General features: G+C 41.1%; 1 protein-coding gene across 2 annotated transcripts in view; it reads right to left on the reverse strand.

Moving 5' to 3' along the window:
• The window catches only part of TOP1 (DNA topoisomerase I), an 88,783-nt gene extending 64,160 nt beyond the window's left edge, over positions 1-24,623 (reverse strand). Inside the window, exons 1-2 of one of the 2 annotated variants that reach the window (XM_026503506.3) lie at positions 24,303-24,623; positions 23,956-23,980 (exon numbers count right to left, since the gene is read on the reverse strand). In XM_026503506.3, coding sequence (XP_026359291.1) covers positions 23,956-23,980; positions 24,303-24,335 — 58 coding nt within the window. In that variant the 5' untranslated portion in view covers positions 24,336-24,623. Of the gene's footprint in view, positions 1-11,263; positions 11,493-23,955; positions 23,981-24,302 lie in introns of those variants that run through there. The other variant, XM_057312525.1, reaches the window with a different exon arrangement.
• Between the last annotated feature and the right edge of the window lie 343 nt (positions 24,624-24,966).

Consider the following 24,966-nt stretch of genomic DNA (forward strand, 5'->3'; position numbering starts at 1 on the left):
CCAATTTCAAATGTGAGACACATTTTTGCCTCTCTCAACAAACTGAGAACATTCATATAGTTCATATAACCCCTGTGGAGGGGGAATTTGGCACTGTCTAACAAACTAACAAACACAATCTCTTTTGATGACCCAGCAATCCATACGTAGGAATTCAGTCTGAAGATACACTTCCAAGGCAGAAAATTTATGCTGCTCTATGCATACGTGAAGGCGAGAAAAATTAAGTCAACAGAGAAGAAACCTTTCTTTTTCTTTTTTTTTTTTTTTAAGATTTTTTATTTATTTATTCGACAGAGACAGTCAGCGAGAGAGGGAACACAAGCAGGGGGAGTGGGAGAGGAAGAAGCAGGCTCATAGAGGAGGAGCCTGATGTGGGGCTCGATCCCATAGCGGCGGGATCACGCCCTGAGCCGAAGGCAGACGCTTAACCGCTGTGCCACCCAGGCGCCCCGAGAAGAAACCTTTCTGAATTTGAGACTTGCTGAAATGGATTAAAATTCCTTTCCTAACCCCAAAATCTCAAACGTCAAATGATTAACATTAAAGTAACGGTTTTCATTGCATCACGACACTCCTGTATTCAGAAACTACACACACTTTTTATAAAGGTAATAGACATTCCCCAAATGTCTATTCATGAAACATATAGGTGTCAGGACCTTCATTTCTTATACAAGGGCAGAATTTTCTACTTTTCTGCCCTCCTGCTATTTTTCCGAAAGGATAGTAAAGCAGAATTACTTAATTTATGGACATTTTGAAAAGAGTCTTAAGAGTAAAAATAACTGAATCTAAGCTTAATGCCTCTTTTTGTAAAGTAAAAAGTAAAACGATGAGGGGAAACAGCCTGATTCCACCAGAGAACAAGAAGAAATAAAGAGCCTGGGTCCAAGAGGGCAGTGAGGAGTGAACACAGGCTCCCTGAAGGAAGTAGTGTTTAAGCTAAGTCTTACCAAAGGCAAAGAAGGAATTAGCAAAGTAGGAGAGGGCATTCTTGGCAGATGGGCAATTAAAGTCAACTGTCAATTACTATTTATGGTTTGATTTTTTTTTGCTGAAAATCTCATCTTCTCATGATTGAGCAAAATTAACTGAGATACACTTTCTGCCAGCTAGGAAATGGTAGACTAGATTCTTGCAAGGGACATATTAAAAAATAAGATCCTGAGGTGCCTGGGTGGCTCAGTTAATTAAGTGTCTGCCTTCAGCTCAGATCATGATCTCGGGGTCCTAGGATCAAGCCCCAAAGCAGGCTCCCCACCCAGCTCGATCCCTCTGCCTGCTGCTCCCCCTGCTTGTGCGCGCTCTCTCTGTCAAATGAATAAATCTAAGAAAGAAAGAAAAAAAAAAAAATCCCAGCATTATATATAATTTGCCTCTCGAAAGCCATGTGTCCCAAAAGCAGTTTCTTAAAAAAGGCTATAGATGCACTCCTACCTCTTGTAGCTTTAGAGTCCTAATCCTCAACTTAGAGAGAATGGAAACAAAACACCTAGGAGTAAGAAACTTCAGTATCAAATAAATCCAACAAAACTCAATCCAACTGTTATAAACTCCCTAAAAGCTAGCCTAATCCCAGGCTCACAATGAAGCTGCAGGTTTGGAAACCAGGTACAGAGTCAGCTCTAAGTAGCCAAATCAGTGTCAAACCAGGCATAAGATGAAGGGTTCACTCCCTACTAGGGAAACCAGATACATACACACAGTATATGAAAAAAGAAACCAAAACACTTTGTTAAATATGTTAAAGAATGGGGCGCCTGGGTGGCTCCGTCGGTTAACTGGCTCCTTCAGTTCGGGTCATGATCATGGGGTCCTGGGATCAAGCCCTGCATCGGGCTCCCTGCTCAACGGGGAGTCCGCTTCTCCCTCTCCCTCTGCCCCTCTCCCCTGCTCATGCACTCTCCCCTGCGTGCTCTCTCTCTCAAATAAATAAAATCTTTAAAAAATAAAAATAAAAAAATATGTTCAAGAATGATGCAGTTAGCACGAAAGATCACGGCTAAACCCTAATGCCAATTACAGACATTACAGAGTAGCACAGAATGCTGGAAAAGACTTCTGAAGGAAGCTCGAACAACACAGTGAAAAATACCCGATTCGAGTCCTTGTTCACTTATTGTATGACCCTGGGTAAAAGTCCCTTAACTACTGGGTCTATAAGAAGGCAGCACAAGTCACTGATTTAGAGCTTCAAATCTCTGTTCATCAACTTAGATACCTGTGACCTCAGTAAACTCACCTCTCTTATGGATGAAGAAACTGGGGCTCAGAATATTTAAGTGACCCTAAGGAATTTTCTTTCAAAAGGCAGTCAAAATCCTTGTGTATGGTTGTAATGGAATTCCTGGCTCATCTCCACAAAATTACAAACTGTCAACAAAGTACAACTATTACTGAACCCTCTTCATGATTAACTTACATAGAACTAAATCAAGCCTACCCAATCATTCCAAATAACTCAGAGTTCAGGTTCTATACGTGCATTTAAAGCAGCAACCGTGCCAATTCACCTTGCCCAAGCCAATGACGAATAAAAGGCTATCTAATTTTCTTACCTGTCTACAGATACAGGAAAGAAAAGCACTTAAGAATAAATGCAACTGGCTTGCTCTAACAATCCTACACCCAGAAGCCTAAAAAAACCTACCTACAAGTTTTAAGGGATGCACTGATAACACCAGTTAACACCACTCCCGTAGAAACATTTGCATTAGTTTAGCTGCAATCAAGGTGGTTTACAGTATTGCCAAGCACGGTCTCTAATGTAATTGTTATTCAACCCCAGCATAAACATTTACACTTAGAGAAGAGGCTATGGAATTGGCAAAGATTACCGATCATTTTATTCCGTGATCTTAAAGCATTCTGCCACTACACCATTCTCCTAAACTATTAGAGTAATCAGATAAGCGCAGAAGAGAAGAATCCTCTGCTTCCTTGTAAACAAAAGCAGAGAATTTTCTGGTATAAAAGAAGAGCTCTGTGCCATGCTTTGAGCCAGACGTCATTTACAGTGACCTTTGATGACAAGTTTTGAGACTTAAAACAGCTGTGTAATATGATGGGGTTCTCCTCCAAAGATAGTCATCAAGTGTATGAAGGATGGGGGTAAGGAATAGTTATCCACCAAAAGCTGCCTGCCTTCCCCAAGGAGGCAACTTTGTAAAAGATAACCTGTGCTCATCTTTGACACAGAAATACACAACCAGGGGGCACCTGGGTGGCACAGCGGTTGAGCGTCTGCCTTCGGCTCAGGGCGTGATCCCGGCGTTATGGGATCGAGCCCCACATCAGGCTCCTCCGCTGTGAGCCTGCTTCTTCCTCTCGCACTCCCCCTGCTTGCGTTCCCTCTCTCGCTGGCTGTCTCTATCTCTGTCAAATAAATAAAAATAAAATCTTAAAAAAAAAAGAAAAGAAATACACAACCATTGCATGAGGAAGGTGAGCACGGGAACCATTTGGGTGAAAGCGCTGGGTGAAGAAATTAATTTCTAAAGAAGATACTCATCACCTGCTGCTCATTTATTAAATCACATTTACTGGGATAAATCCTTGCATCTTCTCCTTACTCTCTGACTTTCAAACCCATGGATACCACATCCCCAGAAGCTGGAGTCTGAACAGAATCAACACTCCTACTTAACACTCTATGCCCAGTATGTTCTCACACTTTAAAGACTGTTTTTGTCTAGGACAGATAACAAGCTGGTTTTGGTGATAAAGACTGGCATTCGGGAGTGCGGTCAGTATCAGGGGTGTGTGAATCTCCCCAGGAACTCAATGCCAAACTAAAAGCAGTTAGGAAGCCTGAAAGCCCACTAGAAGGGAAACTGATTGAGGGATGCAAGAATTCTACCCTTCATTTCCCCCACCACAGCTGTCTAAATTTGGACTTTACCAGTTGTGATCGGTTTCAATCTAGGAAACCGTGATCCATCCTAATGGTGGGCGATTTCAATCTGTAGCCCCCAGAAGAGTCCTTATCACTATTTTATAGAGTTTCTCAATGAGCACATTTCCAAAATTCCAGGTCATAGTAGAATTTCAAAGTAAGCAGGACAAAAGCTCAAAGAGCTCTGGAATTTACAAGAAAAACGCTGGTAGGACTCAGTTCTAAAAAAATCAAGAATGAGGGAAGGGACTAGTAACATTTCCAATTTTTAAAGTCGAAATTATCATTTGTTCTCCCCGAATGTGTACTATATATAAATAAGACCTCTTGTCACAGACTCATTTATTATTGACACTAATGGGGTTCCCCTTTTAAGGGCTAGTACTCTCAAGCTGATAAAACAAAAACCAGCTCCAGCTGAGAAGATGGCAGATGGAAGTGTATTTCTTCTTCCCTCGAGGAAGCTGGGGTTCATAATATTCATTCATTCGAATATTTATTGACTGTTAACTCTGTGTCAGGTATTGTTCTAGGTGTGGGAATACAACAGTGAACAATACCAAGTCTCTGCCCTCATAAAGTTCCATAAAGGGCATAATAAACACCCTAATCCTTCCCAACAGCAGCAGCTATTAAATGAGTAACTGTGGAAAGGGAAGAGGCAAAAGGGTCTCCCTAACAGCTCTGTGAAGTTCCAGGATCAGACTTTAATATGTTGCAGCTAGAGAAGAACTTCATAATAAATTATGGAGGCCAAGTAAAAGGGTCAAACTTAATCAAATGAAACTTGCCAATTATTTTGCAAATTGCTATTTTACCAACTGTTTGGTAAAAACTTCATCAGAAACTTAGAAGTATACTGCATTAGAAAAACACAGAATTGCTCAAAGGCAGAAGCCCAGAATTTTCATTTTTATCAGCTGTGCAACACAATTTCTAATTTTCAAAAACTGTCACAACATTTTTCCAAGTGTCTACATGTTCAGAAGAAATGCTACAGATTGACTTAAAAATCCTTAAGAGAACCCACCATCGTTCTTAAACATCAGCAACTCTGTGAGAGTAGTGACCAGACATTGTCTTTAAAGGACCTTGTCATGAAAAGACAGCCAACTGGTTTGCTTTAGGGCTCAGTCCCACACACACACAAAAGGGTTAAATGGTCAGAGGATGTTTTCTCTTCCAGTCAGTCAACTTCCGCATTTAAATTTCTTGGACTTCTTTTATGCTTTTACAACACTACAATTACCTTAATCTGTCTTTTCAGCCTCTTCCTGTCTATGCACCCTATTTTAACTTATTTTACAACCTTCTCTCCCATCCTATTCCTTCCATTATGCTCCTTAAATTCAAGTTCATCTTCCTCCCTTCCTCTGGTTCTCATTCCCAGGGACTAATGAATTACATTAACATTTTTAAAAAGAACTCATATTTCAGTGATGGGACCACCAAATTGTCTTCAAAAAAATATATGTTACCTAATTAAATATAAGGTCTTCTGAGCTATAGTTTGTAGACACAATTAGGGTCCAGAACAGACTGCTCACTGTTATATTATTATGCCAGAACTAAACCACATATTCTAAAAGTCAATTCCTTAGAGCAATTCTGAGTCTTTTATGCAGTGTCCTAATGGGGTCCTTAATTTATTTCTCTACTCTGGTCTGTTTTCCAATCTGCAAAATGACCTCTACTGACGCCTACACTTCTAGTCAAAAGAATCCTATGACCTCTAAGAATTGTTTTATTCAGGGTGCCTGAGTGGCTCAGTCGGTTAAACGTCTGGCTCTTGGTTTCAGCTCAAGAAATGATCTCAACATTGCGGGATCAAGCCCTGCGTTGGGCTCCACCCTCAGTCGGCTTCAGATTCCTGAGAATCCGATTCGGGGTCCTGAGATCGAGCCCTGAATCGAGCCCCGCCTTAGGTTCTGAGCTCAGTGGGGAGTCTGCTTGAGGATTCCCTTCCTCTCCCTCTGCCCCCCTCTCAAATAAAATCTTTAGGGAAAAAAAGTTGCTTTAGTTCAAAGTTGAAACAGATTAAGGTAAAAAGAAAAAATTTAAATGCTTGAGACCAGTGGTTCTTAAATTTTCCTGACACCTGGGACTTAGATCATCCCCAGATATGTGTATTTTAACACAAACTCTCCAGGTGACTATAATCTATACTGCCCAGAATCAGTTTGAAAAACTCTGCCTTGTTGTTTCTTGGTCCTTTGAGCAATAATTAATACCAAATACCAGCCACCTGCAATAATGGGCATGCTACTGATTTTATTTCCACTTTCTATTTCAACTGGGTCTCCTCCATTCCTTTAAAAGACAGGCACAAGGTGCTGAGTCAGTCCCTGGGGACTTTATTTATTTATTTTGTACAGCTGAGAATATTGAGTCTCTACAATTGAGGAAGTAAAGAGGTTATTTTCACCTGCTACTCTAACAGCCCCTGTTTGAGAGGAAGAAGGAAGAACTACATAAGGGGTAACACAGCTTAGATAAGGAGTAGGGTAGTCAAGTTCTTTAGAATATAAATTTTCTTTGTTGTTTGGACAATAGTGGGCAGAGCCATGCTTAGAGACAGGTAACTTGAGTCCAGCTAGTAGGACTCTGTTGGGAAAATGAGTAAGAAAAAAATGGATTAAGACTTAATGAAATTGCAAGCTCACAGTAAACTTTTGACACTTGGCTTACACAGATTCCTTTGGGAGATCCAGGCTACCAAGTAATATGAAGTCTTGTGAGCTTCCTGTGACACATACAAGCGCCACTCAGTCAGGTGAGCAACTGGCCCTACTCACCAATCCACGGGTCAGCAACATATTTCTGTAAAGGGACAGGTAGTAAGTAGTTTAGGCTTTACAGCCCATTCGATTTTTGCAGCAGGAACTCAACAGCCACTGTAGCACAAAAGCAGCCACAGATGATATGTAAAGGAATGAGCATGGCTACACTGCAATAAAATTTTAGTTATGGACAGTGAAATTTGAGTTTCATATAATTTTCCTGTGTCATGAAATAACCTTTTTTTTTTTTTTTCTCAAACTGAGGTATAACTGACATATAACATTAGTTTCTGGTGTATTTAACAACATTCTTTTTGAAACGAACCCCAATGTACCCTGGGAAGAGGTGCCTTTCTCAAGCTCAGTGTGTAAGTAAATACCCTCCCTGCTTTAACTTTACCTGTGGCTCCTCTCTAATTCCTAAGCTTTCTCCTAAACGATATTCACACTAAGCCCAGCTCCCACCATTCTCCTTCCTTTAAAGAGCCCATGAATGGTCATTAATCAACACAATTTAAAAGTAGTTAAAATCTACTCCTACTCTGCTTAACTAGATAAAGTAAATCGCATGAATGATACTCTGAAGGGGAGGCCAATGATGAGCCCACTGCTATTTCTGCTTCTTAAGCAGCAAGCTAGTTAAATTTGTTATTTATCCCCCTTGAGGTGGGAACAACATCATAGTTGTTCACATACTGCTAACCAACTCTGATGAAATTCCTTTGTAAATGAGCAGGCTTCAGAGATCCTTCTAAAATAAGGGGGTGGGAGGGTCTACTTAATCCTTGGTTAACAAGATCCTTTTCCTTGGGTACTCAGATAAAAGGAGGTTTTACTGATTTCTGGAATAACTGGCTCCAAGTACAAGCTGAACTGCTAAAAAATAAATTACTCTCAGGTCTTTTCTACACAGGCAGGCAGACGTTCCTTAATAGGGAAAGGATTACACATTAGTTCAAATTTCAGCAGAGGGACGCCTGGGTAGCTCAGGGTGGCTCACTCGGTTAAGCATCTGCCTTCCGCTCAGGTCATGATCCCAGAGTCCTGGGATTGAGTCCTGCCTCAGGCTCCCTGCTCAGGAGGGAGCCTGCTTCTCCCTCTGCCTGCCACTCCCCCTACTTGTACGCGCGCTCTCTCTCTCATACATACATACATTTCAGCAGAGCCTGCTAGTCAATGATAATAGTCTGGTAAAGATCCACTGTAAATGAAGGTGAGTACTCTGACAGCCTTTAGTCTGATAACTACATGGGTAGCTCCGCTATAGCCCAGAATTCTCAGGAGGCAACTGAGTCACCCAGGTTTCCCTTTACCTTGTTTTGTGTCACCTTTAAGAACTCAGGATGTGGCATCAGACAGGCCTAGATTAGTCTTCCAGCTCTGTGGTTTTCATACAACTATAAAGCCTTGAATCTCAGTTTCTTCAAAAGTAAAGTGGAAAGAGTAAATGTTCAAACTATCTGCTATTTATTTCATGCCTAGTCCACTTCCTCTTCTCACCTCTAAAATAAATGACCATAATTTGAAGCTAAAGCTGGAGCAAAATGGATCCGTTCCTGGTCTTAAAGCAATTCATCCAAGTTGTTCTCTGAGACTTCACATGTCCACTATGTCGGTGGTCCTCACAGTAGCCAAGGCTACAGTCCCATTTTGGGCGATTAGACTAATACTGTCTAACTGTGGACCAGAGTACTTTTAAGTGAGATGCAGTCGACATTCACTATGAGCATGCAAATTAGAGGAAGACCCCAGTTAGGCTGTAGAAACTGAGTTCTGATCTGCTCTTACCGTAAGCAACACTTTGGGGTGAGTTAATCTCTTGGGTGCTGTTTGTTTGCCTATACAATTTTTTTTTTTAAGTAAACTCTACCCCCAACGTGGGCCTCAAACTGACAACACCAGTATCAAGAGTCCCATGCTCTATAGACAGACAGCCAGGAGCCCCTGCCTACACAATTTTAGATTTTCTTCCACTTATAGTCAGACATTCACTTATTGACTACAATTTAACAAATACAAACCTCTTGTTATAGCAACATGCTAAAAACTTGCAATTTCAAATGTAGACAAATCCCAATCATTTTAAAGGATAATGATCCATAAAGGTGTATATAAATTTAAGTTAATCTGTTTTGTCAACTACAAAATAGACATGATACTTTATCTTCTAGAGTTGCGAGATAAAATGACAATTTACTCAATCCAAAGGACCTTAAATGTTCACTTTTGTGCAATACTAAAGGGGTCAAGTAAAATGGAGAACTGTCTAAACTTCCACCTGCTCTTAAAAACACAGCTGTGCATCCAGTCATAAGTCCTCTTAGCAGGTCATCCAGGTAAGGCAATGTAGATATACAGAAGGAAGACTGTTATTCAGACTCACAAATTCACACCTCTTTTGAATTTTTAAGTTCCAAGTGCCCCAAGCACCCATATTCCAAGCAAAATCTAAACCTAAATCTCTCTATTCTCATCTAAATTTTATCTAGAGCTATGCTGTCCAATTATAGTAGCCACTAGCCACATGTAGCTACTTTAAGTAAAATAAACATTTTAAGTTCTTTGGTCACACTAGCCACATTTCAAGAGCTCAAGTCTCATTTGGCTAGCAGCCACCACATAGGACAGCACAGATACAGAACATTTCTATCATGATAGAAAGTTCTACCAGGACAGCAGTGACTGAAAAGCTTGGATCCAGGTCAACATCTTCCTTTCACTGGCTGGGACAGCATGAGGCACCATGTTGCATGATTCACTCTGGTCACAACTGGCAAAGCCAGGAGTAAGACTTCCCTCGTCCTAACTCCCCACCCCACCACCAACTCCCCTGCTGGAGGCCAGTCCAGGACCTTTTCCCTACATGGCAAGGTACAATGCTGTGTAATTCCTTAAGGCTGGCCAAAAGTTTTCCTGGCTAAAATGGCCATCTCAAAAGCAGGCCACTTCTGCACATAGTCCTTGGAGAATCAGAGCCTCAAAGAGTGCTTCCCAGAGAACACTGCAACTAAGGTATTAGTCCACTGAGGTGTAAGTCAAACCTAGTAGAGCAATTATTTTAGGTGCCAGAAGTATGGCAAATCCCATTTAACGAACTCACCTTTGTTCTCTAAATACAAGACGAAGTTAGAATGTTTTACTCTGAGAGTAATTAACCAGTTACAAAACCCCTAAAATGGGCATTTATATTTCATATACTCTTCTGCAGTGAGTCATGTTTTCACAAGGACATCCCTGACTGAAAATGTTTCTTCTTTCCCAGGAGGCAAAACTTAAAAGGGAAAAAGGACTTGTCTAACCTGAAAATGTACCTTCCCAGGCCAACTCAATTAGGACAGGCCCATTCCTGCAGGCTTGTCCTCCTTTGTTTCTATTAAGTGAGCCCTTAATGCCTGGGAAATAGTGAAAGTGACTACAAACCTCCTGTCTATGCTACATAGAAATCCACAGCTCAGCCTAAGCTGCCCTTGTTTTCAACAGAGCATGGGCCTCAAAATGCCCCAAAGTCTACAACTTGTCTGCCCATACAGGAGTCAAGGGTGTTGATGCACTGTTTCATGCATCCTATTACCAGTTCAACTAAGGGGCCCTCTTTGTTTTGATTTATCACTACTGATGGTACTTGAAATGCACAGGCCATTCTCTGGGCAACTAGCTGGAGAAAGAGTAAGCCTGAACACACAAATGTTCTTCAGAAGCCTTTCTAATGCAATTCATTTAACAGGCTACTTTTTATACTCCAATTATGAATTACTCCAACTTCAAAACTGTAATGAAGAGTAACTAATTGAACAAGTACTGAGGCCTAGCCATGGGCCTTGTAAAAAAACAAATACAAAAACTACAAAACAAGGAATACTGCTTAAGAGGTTGAATTACTACAAAACTAGTTCTAAGTTTCATATGAATGTCAGGACTAAAAAATTGACCAGAAGCTTATTTTGATCAATTTATCTTATTCTCATCAATTATTTGACCTTGGGGTACAGTACTACCAGATACTCTTAGGGGCTCTTTTATATGACTCTGAGATAGCTATTATCCTTCTACTTTTACAGATGAGAAACTAGGATCAGAGTTGTGACTTGCTTAGGGACACCCAGCTAACCAAGTTTATCTAGTTCTGAAGTCTGCATTTCAATGGTAAGCAAGTGAACTTTTTGTCCACGGTCTTTCATTCCTACTAAAAAAAGTGAGGCTCGAAAAAAATTAATATTAAAAAATAAAATAAAAATGTGAGGCTCAACAGGAAAAGGTGAACTTCAAATCTTATTTATTCCACTGGTTCTGAAACTTAGTGTGCATCACATCACCTTGGTTGACTTGTTAAAACCTAGCTGACTAAGCCCCACTCCCAGAGTTTGGGCCAGGAGGTCCGGATGAGACCAAGAATTTGCATTTCCAACAAGTTCTCAGACAATGCTGATCAGGAAAACACAGTTCAGGAACCACTGCTCCATTCGAATCCTCCCCTGTCAATCAGTGCCATCAGTAGCTAAAGACTAACTTAATCTAAAGGTAGTGACTGCCATAGATAAGATCTTCAGCATCCCACATTTTAAACTGTGCCAATACCTCCACTTACCTTCTAATGCTCTGCCTTAACCATTGTAGGGATATCAGTATGAAAACAACCTCTTGCTCTTTGTGCTCTGCTTAGTCACCCAATCCTAAAAGATGACATCAGGATCAAATAATGGCTTGCTAAACATGAAGGAGGAGAAAGGATTAGGATTCTGATGAGATACATAGTAAAAGAGCTGCAAAAGCAGTTAACCATCTCTACTATTTAGGCAAATACTCATTGAAAGGTAGAAGATATTGAGGATAAATATCAAGCTTCTATAAACATATACTGAAAAACACTGCTCTGGTCCTTCCAAAACAAAAACAAAATCAACCATAAACTTAATAGCTTAACCAATGGAATACCTTAACCAAACAAAGCAAAACATACATCTTAGTCAAGTAAGATAGTAAAGTCCAGACGGATCAATTTCTCTAAAGATAATTTGTGGTCAGCTGTATTAATCAGAATCATCGAGGGCTGTTAAATAAATATTTAAAAATGCAGATATCTGGGGCAGCTGGGTGGCTCAGTCGGTTGAGTGTCCGACTCTTGATTTTGGCTCTGGTTGTGCTATCAGATCAAGCCCCTCCACGCCTAGTATGGAGCCTGCTTAAGAGTCTCTCTCTCTCTCCCTCTGCCCCTTCCCATCCCTAAGTGCTCTCGCTCTTTAAAAAAAAAAAAAAAAAAAAAAGATTTCTCTGCCCGTGCCACTAAAGAATAAACTTAAGAGGCCTAGGAATATGTATTTTTACCAAGTGCTCCCAGGTGATTCTTAAGCAGATTAGTTTGAGAACAAAGAAAACTTAGTGTAGGGGCCCCTGGCCAGCTCAGTTGGTGCAGCATGTGACTCTTGATTGCAAGGTTGTGAGTTAGAGACCCATGCTGGGTGTGGCGATTACTTAAAAACGAAAGAAAGAAAAGAAAGAAAGAAAACTTAGTATAAAGCTCTCACTTTTTCTCACTTGATTTTCAACCAGCTAATGAGCTAGAAAGAGAGGGGTTCCCATTTCACAATTTAAACATTTGTGGAAAGCATCGTACTACCCATACAGGATGAGATAGTGTTCTTTTTACACTTCCTAGTAAATAAGCAAAACATGTTAATTTTTCCAGTCCAGAATAAAAAATTGGAAGAAGAGGGCGAGAGAAGCTCAAAGCCAGAGAAAAGTGGTTGCTTCTGACCTGGGATTAAGTGGTGACTGTAGACAGATGCAGGAAAATGGAAGGGGAACATCCATAACTATGCCTTTAATACGGAAATAGGCTCTGAGATGTTGCTAATCCTAAAGGAGTTTACAATATCAGTGCCTTCCTAAATAGGTAGTAAAATGGAGAAGTACCAGGCATACTTATCCAAACCGTACCAAATTCTAAAGACTAGGAGGTACTCCAGAGAAAAAAGGAATACCTGAACAGAACAAAACAGGACTATAGACTTATGGGAGAAAAATACACACTGAACTTTATTTCTGGGAAACAGAGTTGCTGCAGAAGGACATTTTTAAATTTTTAATCAAGTTTTCAATAAGTGCACTTAACAAAGTTATCTTCTCTTTTGTACAATAGCACCCACCGGCATGCATATTTACATTATGTGCCACCAGTATGGATTCTGCTTAAAATTCTGGTAGTCTTGTACCAACACTCCTACTGTTTTCAGCCACTTATGGACCCAATTGAATCATACCTTGCCGTAACCTTAAACTATTGCCCTAAAAACCTGAGCTCAATACAAACTCTATCTGACATCTAACAATTCCACAGGTTAGCTCCAGTCCTAAAGAAGTTCTATAGTATTTTCAAGACTGTAAGAGGAAAAATTTTGGCTTGTTTGTCCAACTAGAATCCGATTTTCTACAGAGCAAACAAGCATACTTCTGCTAACAGACAACTTTCCTGACATTCTGAGATTAGGAAGGTGTTAACATTTGTAAAGGACTATAAAATTCTGCTTAAGTGCCTATTTTTATATCACACTATATTCAAGGGAGAAAGGAGGGATTTGATTTTTAAGGGGAAAAAAGTAGTAATTATGGTCAAACCACCACCAGCTGAACATGCACATAGGGCACTAACTGGGAGACCGCTCAGAGCTGCGGCGGGGGGAGGTCTGGCCTTAGAGAGCTTTCTGCCTGAAGTCAAGTATAACAAGCCAGCAGTTACAAAGACTAGACAACTTATGTTCCTCCTCCCTGCTTTTGTTTTCTTTCCTGGTTAACTGGAACCATGAAAAATTAAGAAATAGATCCTGAGATAAGATCAATTCCCTGAGAGACTCTTGCTTCTTCATTTCTGATGTTAAACAGCAAGAACTAGTGACATTGCATTCATTCTTGTGAAAACGCACTGATTATAAGAATAAGGCATGTTCAGTCTAACATTAGTCTCTATTACTTTTCCATATTCAAAACACTATAAGTAATACCACTACATACTCTGAACCCTTCTCTGAGGAGTTTAACAGCTTTCATATCAAGACACTTCATGGCCTGGAAGCAGTAACAATAGTAATATATTTAAACTCCACAAAATTAGTTTTGCAGGACTTTAAGTACTGAGTCTAATTTCTAAGATTTTAGTTCTTCAAATTTATGAAAATGGTGATTTTACACTCTTTATTTCAGGCAATTCAGTTCAAGGATTTAAACCATTTCAAGCAAATAACTTGAATTAGCTATTGTCACATGATCTCTTGAACAGAACATGAACACTTCTAGTCACTGACAAATCTACCTGTTCAGGAAAACTTGAAAACTACTTTTCTAAATCTCATGTAATACTCTTGTCTGATACAGAAAGATAACGGGAAATATACAGAACTTTAAACTTCTTTTCCAGGTGAAATGATTTAATGAGCTTACAGGTATCCTAAAAAACATTTTTTTTTCTAGAACAGTTAGGAATTTGGACATCTTTGGAATTGTAATAAGGTCCTAGGTTTCCAATTTTTGCAAGGAGAAAAAAAAATCTTTTAGATTGGGAGTAAATGGAGACGTCACTCTTTCACTGATAGTGAAGTATTAACTGCAAGAAAATACCTTCCATCCCTATTCAACCTGGTATGTCAGGAGCCTCTGTACTGAGGCCCAATGAAAAATATGGAATCTCAACAGAGGAAGTGAGCATACAGACCTACAAGTACTAACTTCAAAATGTTCGTTCTGGGAACCATATGGATTTGTCTTGTTCATCTGTGTCTAGTCGTTACTGCTATTTACTTTCTCAATATTTGAATGAATAAATATGGCAGCTTAAATTTTCCATTTGCAATTAAACATGAAATTTTCACTTTCCTGAGTAGATCTATAAATATTGCACACCATCCCAAGTGCAAAGGGGGAAAAGTTACTGGCTGCCAAAGACTCTTAAACTGTAATTTAACTATGAGAAACAAAGTGGTTTGTACACAGTCACAAAGTCTTACCCATCCTGACCTTGCCTGTCTGGATCCACAGCAACAGTATCATATTCAAGGCTCCCTAGTGACCCACTCTCTTGGGCAAAATCTCACAATATCCAAATTCAAAAATTAAAGTTGTTCCTTTTATACAAAAGACTAAAAAAGCAGGGCCATCTGGGTGGCTCAGTCAGTTAAGCGTCTGCCTTCGGCTTGGGTCAAAATCCCAGCGTCCGGGGATGGAGCCCATGTCTGCTGAGCGGGGAGCCTGCCTCTCCCTCTCCCTCTGCTCACCCTGCATGTGTTGTCAAATGAATAAATTTAAAAAAAAAATCTTAAAAAAAAAACACTAAAAAAGCAATCTCTGAAAAAGGTTTGTTTTGTTTTGTTTTTTTAAGGATTGGCAAGGAACTAAAAATTCTGTACTAAGCTTCATCTTTCCTACAGTGATCCTCACATGCTCTTTAATCCTCAATCGCGTGAGTTAAGTATTAGACCTAGTTTACAGGTAAAGAACTAAGGCTTGGAGATTAACTTTTCGCTATTGAGCAGAAGCACAAGAACTCAAATTCAAATCCCCTTGACTCAATCTCTGTCCTTTCCACTCTACCATGGTTGATTTGGCCAGGACACACGCACACGCGCGCGCACACACAAACACACACACACACACACTTCACATTCGGAATCAGAGAAAAAAGAGGAAGAGGCCCAAGCTTAACTTTCAATTCCATTCTGGATATTCTGACACACTGAGGGCAATACAGCCATGCAGTATTAATAAATATTCACTTTCCCACAGGATATTTTTCTCCATATACTTTACGAACCATGTTCCTGAGATGTTTATCTTTTGAAAACTTTCTCTCTGAAGACTTTTTAAAATTAGACCCAATTTTGTAATTTCTCTCCTATGAAATTATTTTCCCCAGCCCACCTTTGAGCGAGTATGTTTGAAGTTTGCTCCTGTTGTGATGCTTCTATGATAATCCTTTTGATCAATGGTGTATCTACTAAGATCCACTTGGCTTAATCTAATGGACATCAGTAAACATATTCCACAACTCATTTTGGTTTATTTTCTTTTAAGTAGCACTCAGCGTTACCTAGACTTAAGAGCCATTATTGAAATTTCTGCTTACTAGATATTTTTTCATGAAATCTCCCAAATGCCTATACTCATGCATAACTGCTAGCATGGAGTTTCCTACTTAAATTCTCATTCCTAAGTTTTATTATTTAAGGCATTCTTGTTGCCAAGAATTACTATTTCACAGGAAGTTGAGTTGGTCCCTTTAAGCAATATATGAATAAATGAAAAATCAAGGTAACTCTCAGATGCTTTTGAGTCTTCTCAGTTTAAAAATGTTTTGGAGGGAAAAAATAAAAATAAAAATGTTTTAGGGGGAGAAGTAAAATAGCGGCCTTTTGAAAAAACATGCTGACACAAGACATACTGAGCTCTGTCGTTTAAAAAAAAACAATCACAAATAATGAACTCGGCATTTCACTTACTAAGTGCATCCAATAAAGATAAAGCTCTGGGTACCTTTTTTAAAATTGAGATATAATTGACATTTAAGTTCTGGGCATCTTTAAGAGAAAATCCATAGTTCTACTAAAGGGCTGAGAAATTAGCCACAGCAATACAGTTTCTTCATTTCTAAGCTCCTCCCCTCTGAAAAAGAAGTTCTTTCAGCAATGACAATCTTGCCTTATTCTTATTCTTAGAAAAGTAGGGACCAGATACACATTTGGCTCCTACTTAGCCCAAACCTAGAAACAGATAACACCACCTTTCATTTTTTAGTGGTTGCTTCATAATCATAAGAGATCAGTGTAGGCTGTGAAGTTCAGTGAGGTAAAGACTCAACGAACTCTAGTTATATGCTACTGTTCACTGTGTAAATGTCAGAAGATTTAAAAGGTTATCAGGGAATACCAGTGAAGGAAGAAGTCACCAACATCAGTACCTGAAACCTAACATTCAAAATAAACACCCACTTCAGAATAGAAGTTGTCTGACCAAAGTTTCAATTTTAAAATGTGGGCGAGGGGCACCTGGGTGGCACAGTGGTTGGGCGTCTGCCTCCGGCTCAGGGCGTGATCCCGGCGTTATGGGATCGAGCCCCACATCAGGCTCCTCCGCTGGGAGCCTGCTTCTTCCTCTCCCACTCCCCCTGCTTGTGTTCCCTCTCTCGCTGGCTGTCTCTATCTCTGTCAAATAAATAAAATCTTTATAAAAATAAAAAATAAAAAATAAATAAATAAAATGTGGGCGAAGAGGCTCTCTATAAACTTAATTAAATCTCAATAGCTTGTGAAGCATAGAAATATCATCCCTATCTATAGATGACAAAACAAGGTTTGGCTGCCAGAGCTAAGTTTCATACTAAGAATAGGGACTTATTTAGATTTTTCTACTCCAATTTTCTACTTACCACAGCTGCTCCAGAATGTTATCTCCCCACAGCCTCCCTCTTCATCACTTATATCCTTTAGTATTAATCTGGTTCCAGCCTTAACAGCGAAGTATCTCTTTAAGACCTAGCCCTCCAGATGCAAAGGGTCTAAACTATCTCTAGGAGCACATAATTAAGGGCAGGTTGTGACATCTCTTACTAGAAGCTTACCATTTACAGTCTGGGATTTCTGTAATCTAGACCAGGCAGCATGCTACCAAAAGGGACCTGAGAAGGTGTAAAAGGTGAAGTTTTCCTTTCTTGGTCTCAGGTTCTCCCATAAACCTATGCACTCTGTACTATTCCCATTAAATTCAGATTTAATGAATACAAAAATGTGATGTCTACTAAGCTCTCAAAATTTGTTCCTTTCCTCCCACTTCCCCTTCTACTCCATAGCAAGAGCTCAGATAAGACTATAAATGAAGAGGCTACCTTATATGAGATGGGTAAAGTAAAAGTTCTTAGCCAATGAGATCCCCTAATTTACTGATCCTGAAACAAGCTAGGTTTAAGTCTTCTGTCCAACCAGTATTCTGCTCACAAACCTTTATAAATCTGGGCATTCATCTATGGCAACAAGATGAAAACCTGGACTTTTACGAAGCGGCAAAAGGGTGCATCTCTAGTGTACTCTAGTGTAGGATTAACCTTCAACTTAAAACATTTTGGGGGGGCGGGTAAACTCCAAACAGCCAAGGATATCTCCTCCAAGAAAGATCCCAGGCATCTATCTTTGCTAGGCTGTGCTAAGAAAAATACAAAGAATACTGAGACCAAGAGTTGGCAGTCTTTTGTTCTTAAAACACAGGAAAATGTCAGAATACCCAGGGATCTATGAAACTTGTTCTCAACAACAAAGACAAGAGAATTAAAGTCCCCAATAATGCTGATTTTTTTTTTAAAGATTTTATTTATTTATTCGACAGAGATAGAGACAGCCAGCGAGAGAGGGAACACAAGCAGGGGGAGTGGGAGAGGAAGCAGGCTCATAGTGGAGGAGCCTGATCCCATAACGCCGGGATCACGCCCTGAGCCCTGAGCCGAAAGCAGACGCTTAACCGCTGTGCCACCCAGGCGCCCCAATAATGCTGATTTCTTTAACACCTTTTGCTGGAGCCTATCTAGGTGCATCTCAGGAATGCTAATGAACGGGAGTTCTCTGGGTCCTTAAACTGCAGAAACAAAGTTAACTTCAAAGGCTCAGAGAGGAATTAACAGGCTGGTAGAGATACACCTCTACCCTAAATCTAATGGAGAGGGCACAAGGGAAATGTAAATAAAAATATCTACTATAAACTTCAGACAAATTCTCAAGAACAGTACACAAAGGTAAAGGTGGCAGGGAGATAACTGAATGGATATAAAAACTTAAGCCAACAAATTGAAAATGAATACCATCCAAAAAAGAAATTTAAAACTTAAGTTGCCTCTCTCCCTTAGTTTCTTTCTCTACTAAAATTTAGAGACATAAATGACAGATAAAGATAAATAGGGTTCTAGCTTGATGGTATTATAAACTATATACCCTAAGATATACTTGAGATAATCAGTAAAATCACTTCTCTCCCAGTATGAAAAATACTCTTTCTTGAACATACAGAAAAAAAAAAAACCATGTTAAACACTATCTATTTGCTGTTATTTTAGCATACTGTCATTTCCTATAGCCCTACCAAAAATACCATTAATAGCTAATATATTTTATAAGCTTTTTCCCCACTAATAATAAAGCCGAGGCTACCAAGATACCTGCCCTCCCTCCCCACCATCTTTATCCCCCTCCACAGTACCCAGGCACTGGTGCTATCAACACAGAGCATACAACACACACCTAGATAGGCAGGTTGTGGGGGAAGGGCAGGGGCTGGTAAAATGCTAATTATTTCTTGCCTCCTTAGATTTCCTTCATCAGTGACTGGCCTGGAGCCACAGGGATGGAAAGCTGTATCTCAAACTTCATTTACAAGGCATGGAAATACAGAGAAAAGACTTGTTCCAACTATTACTACTCAAAGTTTAAAGACAATTTGAAAGCTTCCTTTAAACACAATACCTCATTCACTTCTTAAAGGCCAGTTAGGAACTTCTCCCATCCCAACCTTTTTACCTTAAGCCATATTCTCAACAGTTTGCCCAAATGCCCTTCTTATGCACAGTTAAGGGTTCAAAACAACTGAGAAGATATTCTAAACCACAGGACACAGAAAAGTCACTTAACTGACTCTGCCACATACAAATGCAAAGAATTGACTATATTTTACCATTCTTTCAAGAGGGTTTTTTTTTAACCTCAGGGTCCCACATCAAATATTCATTTAAAGCATTTCCATAGCCTCATTCAAAAGTAAACAATTACATTTGAATCCATTTTTTCAAATAAAGCTAGAACTTTACTGGAGTTCAACACAGTTTCATATGGGAAGTATGAAATCCCTCACAAAAACACACTTCTGGGGAAAGAACTTTGGGTTGAAGAAAATTCATTTTATTTTGCACTGCAAGTACGGTAAATGTTGTTAAAGATCCATAACATACTATGCATTCATAACCACCTAATATGAAATAACACAGACAATTTCATTATAATCCGAAGGCTCCTAAAATGAAATCTATCCATAAAGTACAATAGAATCATTTCCCATACCCGTAGCAGTAGAGGATAACTGTTACTATAATTAATATACCACACAAAACTTTCTCAAACATATTTACAGACTTAAAAGGCTGACAGTTTTTGCCCCCCTTCCCCTGCTGAAAACAAACAAGCAAAAAATCCCAACGGCCTAATTTTGGAATCTAAGATTTAAGATATGTTAAAAATCCCTGGCTCTTGTATATTGTATAAATGGATACCAATTCACTAAGACCCAGAACAAATTAATGAATCACTCTTTCAAACTCTCACAATTCCTCATTTTTATGCTGATGTTAAAGAAAAAAGCCAATTTTTTTTTTTTTTTTTTTGGCTGCTATTGGTTAAAATGAGATTTGGGGACTGACTCTGATTTCTATTTTCCATTTTATCTACTTACCAAAGAAAAGTATGAGCTGGAGACATCAATATTACCTAGTTTTCACCTTTCAAACTATGAGGTATTTCTGATTCCTTTAATAACTCCTGGATATTCTAGTTTTACCAGAAACATCAGAATCTAAAATTTGTCTGGGAGTTCTGATATGCTAGTAATCTAAAAAGCACGTGTTGACAAGCAACTTTGTTTCATGTCTAAGTGTAATATAAAGATTCCACAGTAGTCACTAATTCTGAAAAGGTGTCCCCCCAAGGAGTTTGGTTGTAGAAGGAAAGAAAACACCAGAGCCCAATGTTTAAGTGTTTCTGGACTGAGCGGGAAGATGTGCCATATTTCATTTGAAGGTGCCATCAGTTTGCAGTTTTAAAAATGTGATGGGAATTTCCAGATAGCCACATCACCAATCTTCCCACCCCCCACTTCGATCTGTACCTAAGTGCAGAAATACAACTGTTAGCATCAGAAACGTTTTATATTTAAATCCGCCATACAATCTGAATCCATTAAGCTAACCAGAATCAACACAACATGATGTCAAACTATGATCCCATATAACATTACTTAGACTAACTAGTCACTAATTGAATCAAGCCTTATACTTTGCTCATCCCAGGGAGGGAGGAACCCCACAAATCCAGAGTAGAGAGGCAAAAACTCCAAGTCCTTGAAATAGCAGAAGGATCACTAAACCCCAAAGTGACGTTACTATTACCAACTCTACAGATAGCACGGCAGTCTGCACAGTACTGTAATGACTCAGCCCCACTACAGTTAGTGCTACCAACACTTCGAAAGGAAAAAGGTAGGTAAAAGATTATGGTTTCTGCTCCTGAAACTCCCAGCTCACCGTCAATATTTTAAATATGAACATTCTTCACAAGTAACAGATTTTCCCAGCAGTTGAATATGGGCCAGAACATTCTAAATTCCAAACGAACAGCAACAGTTTTAACTATTGTAAAGAATGAGCTCCAAAGGGCAAAAAGTCTTTTAGGTCTTAAGGAATGAGGGCAGGTAGAATGAGGGATGTTTGTATATATGCACTTGCACAGTTAATCTGTAAGTTGGGTTAAGTCCACTTAAGATCATGCTTAAGCAAACTCTTCTTAATGCAAAGATCAATAATGACATGTCTGAGTATAATTAAACACTGATTTTTATTTTTGAAAAACTGTCTTTCATAGTTAATCACTAGTTACCAGGGTATTACTTAACAGAGCAAGCACACAGTTACTGACACTACATCTTTCTTATAGACAATATTTACACAGATAATTATTCCAGTGTCAGACACTTAGGATGGTGGGGAGGCAATTAAAGTGCTTTTCTCTTGAAGGAGGAGGTTTAGTTAAAAAGTAAGCTAATGAAAAACTATCAAATCCTTCCCTCATTTATCAGATCTGTAGAGATGTGCAGCTTTTAATTTTGTCATACTGCAATGATATATATATAGCATACTGGCTAAGCTTGGGAGCTTTGGAATGCCAGACTCACCTGCCCGTGAGCAAGCTAATAAACATACCTAAGCCTCAGTTTCCTCATCTATAAAATAGAGATGATAGTACTTAACTCATAGGGTCCTTCCCAGGATTAAATAAAATTAGATGATCCATGGAAAGACCAAAGATTTGTATCAGGCAAACACTAAGCATTCAACAAATATTAACAATTACTGCAATTACAAGTGATCACATTCTAAGTCAATATACTCAGTCTACTTCAGTTTCTATAAAGATCAATAATTTACCCAACCTACAATCATCACATATTCAATAGTTCCTTTGCAAAATTTAAGTGAGAACCATGGAGATTAACTTTCTGAAGAGAAAGGACTAAACTTTGTTTCATTACTAAATTCACGACCTACTCAGCCCAATCTTAAAGTCAAAAGAACACTTTTCCTGTGTTAAGCTCCTACCTTCCTCCAAAAGAGGTCAAAAGGACTCTTTACATCCTCATCTGCCCCATCCTTTCTTTGCTCCCACATCCCAAAGAAACATCTATACTCTTTGTGGTTTTTCAACGCAGGGGACTCATCACTCTTTTAAAATCCTGATAGGTTAAACATAGTAAAGAAATACTCCAACTCCGGACACTCAGCACCTCGGCTTGCACAACACAGGGCTCAGAAGTCACCTCCTCTGAGAAATTTCCCCACCCGCAGACAAAATTAAGTCCCCTAGTTTCTCAAAGCATTTTGGGTATATATACACCTCAGTACCTACCTTATAATTAACTAATTATGTCTCTCCCAATAGACTGGATTGAGGGAGAGAAGCATTGTGACCAAAGGTTCAGCTCTAGCACTACGCACAGTGTTTGGCACATATTAGGTGCTCAAGAAATGCTACACTTTAATTTAACCACAATCTTTCCTTGCAGAGTCACATCTCTTGTTAGATGCCCCACTACAAATCTGAACATAAGGCTGCTCTCAGTAGAGCAGGCTAACATGATGGACTGCTGATTACAACATCAGAAAACCTACTCATCAGCTTCTCCCATTGGAGAGGTTCCCGGAACCCGAACTCAATTGAGCAGGATTATGTACCATCAGAATCAGTGGGAATTCCCAGCACACTACAGAAGGTACCTTCTCCTTCAATAAGATTGCTGAAAAGCCCACAGGGTGAGCTTTTTATTGGGGAAATCTTCACTGAATAATTGAAGTGGAAATACTCAAAGAATAAATGCCTTGATTTGGCTGAAAAGGGGTCAAAAACATAAAGATCCGGGAAAAGCAAGCTAGCTCTTGATTCCTGAAAAACCGGCGACTTCTGAAAAAGAACAGGAAACAGGGGTGGGTGCTGGCTACTCTTTGTTTCGATAAATAAAATCTTTTTTCCCCCCACAGCCCAAAAGAAAAGGCCAATACACCAGGTCCAGATGAGATGCTCAACAACCTTTCCTCCTGACAAGTACACTAAACTGCGGTTCTAAAAAAACAAAAACAAAACACTGCATTAGGAACCTCAACCACCATGAAAAGTTCTAGTCAGGAATACTTTAATTTTTTTTAAAAAATCTATATGCCCGAGTCCAACAATTGCACTGGTTGGCCCATAGAGAACTTGCAAACTTTCTGAAGGGAGGTACTACTACTACCTTTGCAAAGAACACAACTCGGGAAAAACAACCTCAAAATATGATAAACTCCACAAAGGGTGGCTTTAGTTTTATAACCATAATTCCCATCATAAACATCCTACACCCCTAACCCCCACCCCCCCCAAATCAACAGTTGCCGAAGGGTATCTTTCATTCTGGAAACAGAAAAGGAAACAAGAAGCAGAAAGGGAATAACCTCCAAAATAAAGTTCTCCTTGGAAAAAATAGTAACAATTCAGTCTCCCACCCTTCCCTCTCTGGTGAAGACTGTGATTTATTCGGCTTTGCTCTGCAGAAAGCTCTTTCTGGGCAGCTCAAGGAAGGAGCCGAGGGAGGGAGAGAAAGAGACACAGGCACAGAAAGGAGAAGAGAGAGAAAAAGAAAATGGCGCAGAGACTAAGTCCCGACTGTCGACAAGGCGACTTTCCCGGGAGGAATCCGGGCCGGGAAAGGCTGCCCGAAGCCCGGCGGCGGGAGACGCCGGGTCTCCGTTGCCCCCTCTTGGCGGGGCCGCGATCTGGGGGGGCTGGGGTCCCCGGAAAGGGGGTCCAGAGGCGGCCCGATGGGAACAATGGGGCCGGTGAGCGAGGAGCCGGGACTTAGTCTCTGGGACGCCATGTCTGTCCTCTGCCCGGCTCCGGCCGGGCGCGGGGTAGGCGGCCGGCAGCTAGGGGACGCGGGGTCGGGGCGGGGGGGTACACTCACCATTCAATCGGAAATCCACTTCAATCTGGAGAGAGAAAAGGAGGGAATATGAACAAACAGGCTCCTTTCACCCCGCAGGCGGCGAGCGCGCGGGGCTGGGGGCCTAGCCCACCCTGCGCCCCGGGGATGAGGGGGCCCCAGGAACCGCCATAAGGGGCAACCATCCCCCCAATCTGTAACTTCGCGGCTTTCGCCCGAGGCCTAGCGCGCCCAGCTCCGCCGGCCGGCCGCCCCTGGCCGGGGGCTCTGGCCTGTCAAAGCAGCCGGGCCGGGGCCGGGGCCTGCGCCGGGGGTCGCGGAGTGCCGGGGCGGGGCCGGGGCGCCGGGAGGAGCCGGCCGAGCCGTACCTGGGAATCGTTGTGGAGATGGTCCCCACTCATGTCGGCCGGAGCGGCGAGCGCGGCGGGCGGCGAGGGGCGCCGAGGAGACGCAGTCGGTCGGGACCGGCCTGTGCGGGCGGACGGGGGCTCCCGGAGGCTTCCAGAGGCTCCCGGAGGCGCGGGTAAGCGGCGGCGGCTGCGGGCCTGAGACTCCCGGAACGGCTGAGACAGCGACAACGGCGGCGACGCTGACTGACTGCCGGGCGGGCGGCGAGAGCGGACCCCACCAGTTGTGTAACAGCCTAAGTTCGCATTTCGGCTCACTGCGCCTGCGCGGCCGCTTTTAAACGAGACGTCGGCGACGTCAGAGACTCGCGGAAAAAGGCCGAGGGTGCAGGGCCCGCCCCCTCGCGCTTCCAAAGACGGACCCGACTTTGCATCGCAAGCCCCGCCCCCTAGTCTACGCGAGCCGCTGTTATTTGCATAAGGAGCCGACTCCTCCCACGGCCGCCCACCCAGAGCAACCTTGCCTTCCTCTCCCGGCGCATTTTCTCGGAACCCCGTACTCCTCTGCGAGACAGTGCGCAGGCGCAGCCGGGACACCGCCCCCGGACTCAGGCCGGCGGCGCGGCCACGTGGTGGGCCTTTAAAGGCCGCGGCGGGACCGCAGCAGTCCCGGCCGAGCTGCTGT

Source organism: Ursus arctos, unplaced genomic scaffold (assembly GCF_023065955.2).
Source record: "Ursus arctos isolate Adak ecotype North America unplaced genomic scaffold, UrsArc2.0 scaffold_16, whole genome shotgun sequence".
Taxonomy (NCBI): Eukaryota; Metazoa; Chordata; class Mammalia; order Carnivora; family Ursidae; genus Ursus; species Ursus arctos.